Genomic DNA, 10775 nt, shown 5'->3' on the forward strand with positions numbered 1-10775 from the left:
TCTGTGTTGATAGTATATTTGGGGTTTGTATGCGTTCGCGTACGTTTGTGTGGATAGTTTATTTGGGGTTTGTGTTATCTCCCTTCTGTGTTGATAGTATATTTGGGGTTTGTTTTTTCCTCTTCCCTCTGTGTGTGAGTGTGTGTGTGTGTGTGTGTGTCTGTGTGTGTGTGTGTGTGTGTGTGTGTGTGTGTGTGTGTTCGCGTACGTTGTGTAGATCGTATATTTGGTTGTTTTTTCTTCTTCCTCCCCAGTGTGGATAGTATATTTGGGGTTTGTATGCGTTAGCGACGTTGTGTGAATAGTATATTTGGGGTTTGTATGCGTTCGCGTACGTTTGTGTTGATAGTTTATTTGGGGTTTGTGTTATCTCCCTTCTGTATTGATAGTATATTTGGGGTTTGTTTTTTCCTCTTCCCTCTGTGTGTGTGTGTGTGTGTGTGTGTGTGTGTGCGTATGTCTGCGCGCGTACGTTGTGTGTGTGTTTGCGTGTGTGTGTGTGTGTATTGGTCTCTGTTTGTCCCTATAAAAACTCACTTTATCCCTATCAGATACACTCTACCTACCTACCTGCAGTAGCGTGTATTCAGGTCAGCCACTTGCAACACTGTTGACATTTATCCCCTAGTGTTCAGTACAGTGACGTCACTGAGGGTGGAAATTTTGAGACTATAAATATCGACTTGGGGATTTCCACATTTTGTAGCTATATATATATACTAGAATTCATAAACAGGAACGTCACTCAAGCTGAGGCTATAAAAAGATAGTGGGATTTTCCAAAGGAAAAAACCCACAAGTTGGAGCTATAAATAGATAGTGTGATTTCATAGGAATTTCAGCTGATTATAGATACATAGGTATTTATTCACGATCGTCACAGAAGTTGATATTGTAAGTAGTTACTAATTTTATCCATTTTAGTCTAAACCATTGTAACTTAATTTTCGGGGATATGTTTATTTTCCTTTAAATTCTGGGACAATTTCGTCATTTTAGCGTTACTTTTAGTCACATCCATTTTGTCGTTGAGCATTTCCTTGATTATAGCTATTTATAGCATCATTACAATTATGCAAATTTTTGAACACCCCAGCAAGATTTCAGGTCTTGGTAATGCTTTATATATAAATCCCACGCTTGTACTAGTGTATGTATGTTTCTGTCTCTGTTGTGTTTGACCCTCTACCATCATTGTCCCTAGATAGTCCCACCATGTTCAATTCCCCTTGACGCTATACAGATCCACCATGTTCAATTTCCATATGTTAAATTCCCTTGAGGCTATATCCCCCAGGGGTTTCCGTAATGTTAAATTTCCCATTGTCCCTAGACAGTCCCACGATCTATTCCCCATGTTAAATTCCCATTGTCCCTAGACAGACCCACACTATAGTCCCCTGTTCCATTCCCCTTGTCCCTAGACAAGCCCAAACTCTATTCCCCATGTTAATTTCGCCTTGTCGCTAGACAGACCCACACTATAGTTCCATGTTAATTTCCCTTGTCGCTAATCTGACCCACGATTTTTCGCCATGTTAAATTTCCATTGTCGCTAATCTGACCCAGGGGTCTCTGTAATGCTAATTCCCATTGTCGCTAATCTAACCCCATTTACTACTGTTGTCACTGTCATCTTTGAACTCGAAGGACAATCGCCAGTGTAAAATGGGTGTTCTCGTATATTATATACTGGGCATTTCACTGTTTCTTTAATGTGAGTAATGACCATATCAACAATAACGCAATGAAGAACATCAAAAATTGATAGTAACTGTAGGTGAGTAAGGGAATAATGAGCAAACGGAATGAATTATGTAATCGAAGTAGCGGTGGCTATGCAAAGATAATGACTTTACTTGCGTTTGGATATTCTTTTTTGTAGTCTTATTTGTAGAAAGCAGTTTGGTTTCTATGCAAAGGTGGCGTACCCAGTAAGATTCAAATTTTAGTTCTATTACAAAAAGTCATGAAAACGTTAATTTAAACGCTGTTGTGTCTAGTCTCTGTTTCGACACAGACTCAATGATATTTTAACGCGCATTGGCTTGTTGGGAACTAGTGTTGCAATGTTCAGTATATGTTTGTTGCATTTACTCAATCAGTCCTTCACACACGCGATCACATGCAAAATCCAGTGCACATAAAAGGATTGGTACGTGCCATATCATTTCATTATATATCTAAGATCTTTGCGTTTACGTGCCATATGATTCCATTATATATCTAAGATCTTTGCGTTTACGTGCCATATGATTCCATTATATATCTAAGATCTTTGCGTTTACGTGCCAAATGATTCCATTATATATCTAAGTTATTTACGTTTACGTGCCATATGATTATATATATATATATATATATATATATATATATATATATATATATATATATATATATATATATATATATATATATATATATATATATATATATAATCTTTGCGTTTACGTGCCATATGATTTCATTATATATCTAAGTTTTTTACGTTTACGTGCCATATGATTTCATTATGTATCTAAGATGTTTACGTTTACGTGCCATATGACTTCATTGTATATCTAAGATCTCTGCGTTTACGTGCCATATGATTTCATTATATATCTAAGATCTGTGCGTTTACGTGCCATATGATTCCATTATATATCTAAGAGGTTTACGTTTACGTGCCATATGATTCCATTATATATCTAAGATGTTTACGTTTACGTGCCAAATGATTCCATTATATATCGAAGATCTTTGCGTTTACGTGCCATATGATTCCATTATATATCTAAGATGTTTACGTTTACGTGCCATATGACTTCATTATATATCTAAGATCTTTGCGTTTACGTGCCATATGATTTCATTATATATCTAAGATGTTTACGTTTACGTGCCATATGATTTCATTATGTATCTAAGACCTTTGCGTTTACGTGCCATATGATTTCATTATGTATCTAAGATAGTTACGTTTACGTCACATATGATTTCATTATGTATTTAAGATATTTACGTTTACGTGACATATGATCATATTATGTATCTAATATGTTTACGTTTACGTGACATATGATTTCATTATATATCTAAGATATTTACGTTTACGTGACATATGATTTCATTATGTATTTAAGATATTTACGTTTATGTGACATATGATCATATTATGTATCTAATATATTTACGTTTACGTGACATACGATTTCATTATGTATTTAAGATATTTACGTTTACGTGACATATGATTTCATTATGTATTTAAGATATTTACGTTTACGTGACATATGATTTCATTATATATCTAAGATATTTACGTTTGCGTGACATATGATTTCATTATGTATTTAAGATATTTACGTTTACGTGCCATGTGATTTCATTATGTATCTAAGATGTTTACGTTTACGTGCCATATGATTTCATTATATATCTAAGATATTTACATTTACATGCCATATGATTTCATTATATATATATATGAGATAGTTACGTTTACGTGACATATGATTTCATTATGTATTTAAGATATTTACGTTTACGTGACATATGATTTCATTATGAATTTAAGATATTTACGTTTACGTGACATATGATTATATTATGCATCTAATATATTTACGTTTACGTGACATATGATTTCGTTATATATCTAAGATATTTACGTTTACGTGACATGATTTCATTATATATCTAAGATGTTTACGTTTACGTGCCATATGATTTCATTATGCATCTAAGATATTTACGTTTACGTGACATGATTATATTATGTATCTAATATATTTACGTTTACGTGACATATGATTTCATTATATATCTAATATATTTACGTTTACGTGACATATGATTTCATTATATATCTAATATATTTACGTTTACGTGACATATGATTTCATTATATATCTTAGATTTTTACGTTTACGTGCCATATGATTTCATAAAGTATTTAAGATGTTTACGTTTTATATCAACATCTTACGAAGAGCTTGATTAGCTCAAGATGTTTGGAGACTGTTTCTGTAGTTACGTGTTGGCACAAATATATGTGTGTATATGTGCATATATATAGTTGATGATTTGGACTGAGTTACTGAAAATGTAGAACGTCATTTGCTTAATTTTATCATCAATTACGCAAGGAAGCAGTTTTTGGTTTGAAAGACTAAATCTGTGTACATTTTCATATTTTTTACTAATCATGAATGCAATACCAGTCAAAACGATTGTGTGAAATAACGCTACAAAAAAAAAAGATTAAATGGTTTTCGGCAGCTTACCACAGAAACTAATTTTGTATGATGTACTAATTAGATCTAGCAGATAAAATTACTTTAATTTAGACAGATATTTCCGAATCTTTCTCATCTTTAATTATCCAAACAAGTATGAGGAAGCAAAGACATCTAAAGTTTACTTGCATTTCTTAAGTTCAGTTTATTCATCGAAATTCATACATTGGAGATACCTAGATTTAAAATACCCCAAGAAATCATTATTATCAAGTGGTAACGAACACAGTTAGTGAAAACTGTCAAAATGTAGGAAATTTCAGTTTTCTTCTACTAGTTTATTAATATAATATACTATTATAGAATATTTATTTTTCTCCTTTATTAATATGTGAATTATACCAAATGGTCATTTGTTGGATCTGGAATGTGTCTGACTATTTCGTCCAAGCCTTAAACACTACTACCCAGAATTAGTTCAAACACATTAGGTTCTCAAAATAATTGTCTAAATAGATAGAATGATACTCCTTTTGGACAGGCCATTTTAATATAAGGACGAAAAACACCGTTATCGTACCAGAAATAACAATGGGTTACATATCAGACGCTGGATTTGATTTTTTTTAAATTATGAAATCGGTTATAAATAAGAAATTTTCATCCAAGAGTAAATTAAGAAGGTTGTATGTTCAAGTAAAGAGTTATCAATCGATCGACAAAGTTTCCGGAAAGAGCTCGAAGGGCTAATGATACAAATACGGTGTGATACGTTTTTGTAAAACATGTGAATGTCGATGTGCTTAGTCCTCAAAGGTGGAGGAGAGATAAAGCTATTTCACCAAACAATACTTTCAATTATTTTCATATTTGAAATCACCTGAAAGGTATGTTGATACCTGAATGTTGATACCTGACACAGAAAAAAATCTTTGCCAGATTTATAACCAGAAGTTTGCAGCATTTCTGAGCCTTGTTCAGATATGTTTAACAGTCTTCCCATTTGTGAAAGTGTTACCACCCGACACAAGCTTCATCTCTAGAGAAAAAAAAGCCATAATTAAACAGCTGTGGACATTACAGACCACTACCTCCATAATATACCAGCTTCCAAGATATAACGTGGATTCTTTGTGCGACACTACGCACGCACGCTTGGACGAACATGCATTATTTTATAATCCTTGTCGATTCTTACAAACGCGCAGAGATAAGTAATTTACATTAATTAATTAAAACTAATTCCTGTTATTACTTAATAAAATTAATTAAATTAATTAAATAATTTAAAGTTTTTCAATTTTAAAGTTAATTAATTTAGTTGATTAAATTAATTTACGTTAATTACTTACGTATAACAGATGAATAGAACCGCCAGGAAGAAGATCATTTTTTACCGTATCTGTAAAATTAGACCGAAATCAATTAAAACGGTACATCAAATGTAGGAAAGCACTAAAACCAGTATATCAAATGTAGAATAGCAATGACAACAATGATAAGTAGATGATGAGACCAATAATACGACACAGCGTACGCAATGCAGCCTGTATGGACACTATCTCTCGTCCTCATTGTTCATGTCGTAGAAATGTCGTCTAGTCAATAATACGACACAGCGTACGCAATGCAGCCTGTATGGACACTATCTCTCGTCCTCATTGTTCATGTCGTAGAAATGTGGTCTAGTCCTACCAAGCCTAGCTTTTGCCCGCTATTATTTGTGTACATTTACTGAATAGCTGATGTTATTCAGTCATTTGTGTTTATTACTAAAACAAAAGAAAAACAACAAAAATAGCCAAAAATCACCACGGCTCTTACACATAATTATCGCAGAAAAACGCTAGTATAAATTGGAAAGATGGATAATATTCCAACAAGAGAGCAGTTGAAATACATGTATGTGGGAAGTTATACAGCCACTAGGAAAAATGGTCAGACATACTGACATAAATAACTAGATACAGAGAGAGAGAGAGAGAGAGAGAGAGAGAGAGAGCAAAAGTTATAGCTGGTAGATACAATAAGAAAACGGTTACTCTGCGGAGGTAAAAGTTTATTTCTATATTTTATTTAATATACATTTTCAAGGAATCAGTCTACTTTAATAGAAAAATAGGAGAGATTTAGGGTTACTAAAGGAACTTAATTGCTGATAACAAAGTAATACAAATTTATGCACTTAATATCTACTCGGAAGTACCTTATTGTTTGTAGAATGCGTTCTGCGAATAGATTACCTATAATTGTAAAAATGAGAAGGGTAATTAATTAGCTAACTTACCGTGTTGATTATCCGCCAATATAACTGAATCCTCGCTTCTTTGTGAGACGGTGTTTGGAACTACGACGCAAACAACCTTCGTTTTCAATGACTACTGACCTCTACGTGCAATCTATGGACCTTTAGATGAGGTCTTATCAGTCGGGAGATTTGTCTGGCATTTGACTTTGTGCTGAATTTGTACACGGTGATTTAGGACATATTCAGCATGTCTAATGAATATGTAATTCTCCTAAAATTGGTCACAGTAATAATTTAGAGTACATAAAGATAACTCAATGTGTTTTTTTTTTTTTTTTTTTTTTTTTTTTTTTTTTTTTTTTTTTTTTTGTAGTAATGATTTAAAGAGAACAAACTTTATAAGCTTACGATTGATTACATATCCTTAATACAGTTAGGATAGAAAGACAAACAAAACAATGTATATCCTTATTACAGTAAGGATGGAAACACCAACAAAAAATGAATATCTCTAATAAAGTTAGGATAGAACGTCAATCAGAAAAGTGCTGTATTACAATGTAACTGGCCAGTAGCTTCTCGTGGGTCGGTGGTTCTTTCCGAGGTTTTTCGGGTTCTTCCTCCACCATTAATACTGGTCGCCATGTATAGCCTATCGTGCTGAAAAATGGCGTTAAACCCCACAACAACAACAACAACAACAATGTAACTGAATCTTGATATGGATTTCGTAGCCAGTCAGTCAAACTTTTTGTGTACAAATCCACGGAGTCGATGAACTAAGGCTTAGCTGACATGCGGATCAAAGCATCGTTACGGGAGTATTATATTCTTAAAGAAGACAGCATGTACAAACACCGTTATGGGAGTATTATATTCTTAAAGAAGACAGCATGTACAAACACCGTTACGGCAGTGTTATGTTCTTAAAGAAGACAGCATGAACAAACACCGTTACGGCGGTGTTATATTCTGTAAGGACACAGCATGTACAAACACGTCACAAGTATGACATTTTATCTAGAGGTTATCTCGTGCTTTATATCGTGCAGACTTTCTTTTCAAATAGCTGCCACATTTAAATAATGTTACATACATACATACATACATTGGCATCAGTTTATATTCATAGCAAATTTATAATTATTGATTACTTCATGGATGGGTGTGGCCAAGCCAAATAAAGTCAACTTTGAGAGAGAGGGAGTACTTCCATGTGGCATCTCACATTTCGACTTCTCAGGAAAGGCGATAATTTATAATATGATATCTCTTTTTTTTAAATCGATGGATTGCTAACTTGTTTCCTCTCAAATACCCCCCCCCCCCCCCCGCCAAGTCTACCTTATTAGCTACGCCAATGCCTTCATCAACCATTTCACCTAGGGATCAGCCTCGTTTTGAGTTGCTATCATTTAAGCCTAGAACGCTAGCATAAGAAGATCATCAGTTAACCAGATCAGTCCAGAATCTAATTGTTCGCCGATTAAAATTTCTCTTTCTTCTGAGACTTTTTTTAAAAAAATATTTCAGAAATAACTAAAAGCGACAATAGGGCATTTAGTATTGAAATGTAAATGTTGCTGATATCAAACGTTTCGTGGACGTGACGTTTTGAAAGCTGTGATACCGCCACATGTGAAACATTTTGTTTCCTCTCAGTTGACTCATTTCACAATATGCGTGTCGGAATAATTGCCGTCCCTAACATCGATCACTAAAAATCAAATCAAGGATATGACAGCTGGGTGAAATGTTCTGTATTTTGACTTGGAAGTGGACATCGGCGTTGGAAGGTCTGAACAATATCACGACATCATGTACATGAACTTACAGTACATGAAAGATAAGAGCATTCAGAATACATAGAGTGACTGACGGGGTATTTCAATCATCCATTTATTAATTATACGCGTTCTGCTTGTAAGAACATTTCATTTTTATTATTTCTTCTTTTCATGAATATTTTTATTGTACAAATTTGAAAGTGATAGAGTTAAGAGCCTTTATAATTTAGTTTAACCCTGGTATCAGTCAAACACGTAGAATATATAGTTTAACAGAACAGAATATAACTTTTATTAAACAAAACTGACTCTCAAGCGAGATATAGGTGGCATATGAGAGTACCACAACTGGTACTATATTGTAAGGTGACGTCACTAACATATGGAGATATCAATCACATCATAGGTCAACATTTTTCACTCATTAAAAGACTAAACATTCTGACGTTTATGACATCATTTAGGTGCAACATTCTTTTCGTAGAGCACACTGTCTCTCATGGAGTGTACAAATGTTGTGTTTGTGTGTGTGTGTGTGTGTGTGTGTGTGAGAGAGAGAGAGAGAGAGAGAGAGAGATTATATTGTTGTGATTATGGAATACCTTCGCTTCCACAGATAGCAGAAAGTTTATGATTATTGTGTACTTTATTACAGTAACAAATCTGGCAAGAATTTGGAGAAGTTTGCAATATTTGGTGGCAAATAAAGCTTGTAACTTTACAAAGGATGGTTTGTGGTAATGGAACTATTTTAGAAACATACCGCTTTCTGTGTGAAGTTTGTGACACATAACAAATAATGGTATTCGATGTAATTTGTATCACAATGATCACATTTTATTTCATCAAACGGTATATTGTACCAACGACCGATTTCAACGTGGAGTCTGGGATTAGAAGTCATGAATTCTATCAATGGCAAATACTGATTCCTAGCTAACAGTACAAAGTACTTTTCTTTAAAGCAATTGTAAAATTTCCCCTTGGAAGATAAGCTTACCGACGATTGCCATTCCTGTATATAAAGGTCTTTTAAAGTTTATGTTCATGTTTGTATTCCTTTCGGATTATTAATACATTCCTAATAATAACAATAATAATAATAATAATAATGAGGACTTTGGATAGCGCCTAATCTTTAGAAGCTCTAAGCGATTTACAACATTGGACAACACCTGTTAGATAAGAAACATAATAATATTATTACAAAAACAAACAACATGAAATTAGAAAAACATTAAAAATAAAAAACATGATGAGAATATTTCAGGTAGGAAACATTATCAGGTCTTTAAGTTTGTTCTTGCAGTCGCAATAAGTGAGTTTTGAGAGCCTTCTTGAATGTGATCACTGTGTCGTTGTGTCTAAGTTCAGTGAGCAATTAATTCCACGTTGCTGGGCCCTGGTATGCAAAAGAACACTGTCCATATGACTTTGTTTTCATAGTGGGAATAATGAGTATACGATTGTCAGAATGCCAAATACATGCTGGAGACGATGAAGTAATATATAATGGTCTATTGTGTCAAATGCTGCAGACAAATCAAGGAGGATGAGGACTGTAATCTTTCCGCTATCCAACGCAGAGAGAATGTCATTAACTACTTTTAGAAGAGTAGTTTCAGTACTGTGGCAAGGGCGATATGCAGATTGTACATTGCTAAAAAGATGGTTTGAATTTAGATGAGATACAAGCTGGGATAGAACAACCTTTTCTAAGATGTTTTATATGAATGGGAGATTAAAAACTGGGCGGTAGTTCTTTAAATCGTTATGGTCTAGTGTTGGTTTCTTCAGCAGACGCTTTACAATGGCAGTTTTAACAAATGATGGGAATTCCCCGGATGAGAGAGAGGTAATAATAACATCAGTTAGTGAAGGTAATACTGGATTTAAGCACTCAAGCAGTAGTGATGTTGGAATTGGATCAAGTTCACATGACTTTGGTGCACTCTTCATCACAAGTGTACGTACGAAATCCATCGAGACAGGTTCAAATGTTGCTAATGGTTGCCGCTCAATTCTGTATCCCAAATGTATGGAGACGACGAGTCAATTGAAATTGTAGTGTCATGCTTATCTCTAATGGTTTGTACTTTGTCATGGAAGAAATTTGCAAACATGTCCGGAAGGTCGACTGGAGAGAAGATAGTTGGAAGTGGTGTTGATTTGTTCCTTGACATTAGCTTGTTATTAATCTCGTAGAGATCTTTGCAGCTGGAACTTTACATGATCTTAGTAGTGTAGTGGGCTGATTTCGCTGCATGGACTATATTTGTGACATTTTTCTTAGCAACTTCATAGATTTGCTTATGAATAGTGAGTCTGGTGAAAAGTCGGAGCCTCTCAGCTTTACAGCGGTATCTTTTAGCAGTGCGAAGCTGGTCCCTAACACTGCTATACCAAGAACACTTTTGAACTGATACTCTGCACTTGGTAGCTGGTGCATGTTTGTCAAGTAATGAACGCAGTCAGTTATCGATTTGTTATGCGGTAGGAGATAAGCAAGTTGTTAGGTTA

At 34.2% G+C, this 10775-nt stretch overlaps 1 protein-coding gene across 1 annotated transcript in view; it reads right to left on the bottom strand.

The window, feature by feature from the left end:
* The window catches only part of LOC149780171 (uncharacterized), a 48301-nt gene extending 41638 nt beyond the window's left edge, over positions 1 to 6663 (bottom strand). The window contains exons 1-2 of the mRNA XM_089936916.1: positions 6508 to 6663; positions 5573 to 5622 (exon numbers count right to left, since the gene is read on the bottom strand). Of these exons, the coding sequence (XP_089793042.1) occupies positions 5573 to 5610 (38 nt within the window). The 5' untranslated portion in view covers positions 5611 to 5622; positions 6508 to 6663. The remainder of the gene's footprint in view (positions 1 to 5572; positions 5623 to 6507) is intronic.
* Positions 6664 to 10775: the final 4112 nt, after the last annotated feature.

This window comes from Sinohyriopsis cumingii, chromosome 16, assembly GCF_028554795.1.
Source record: "Sinohyriopsis cumingii isolate HCF-2022 chromosome 16, ASM2855479v2, whole genome shotgun sequence".
Lineage (NCBI taxonomy): Eukaryota > Metazoa > Mollusca > Bivalvia > Unionida > Unionidae > Sinohyriopsis > Sinohyriopsis cumingii.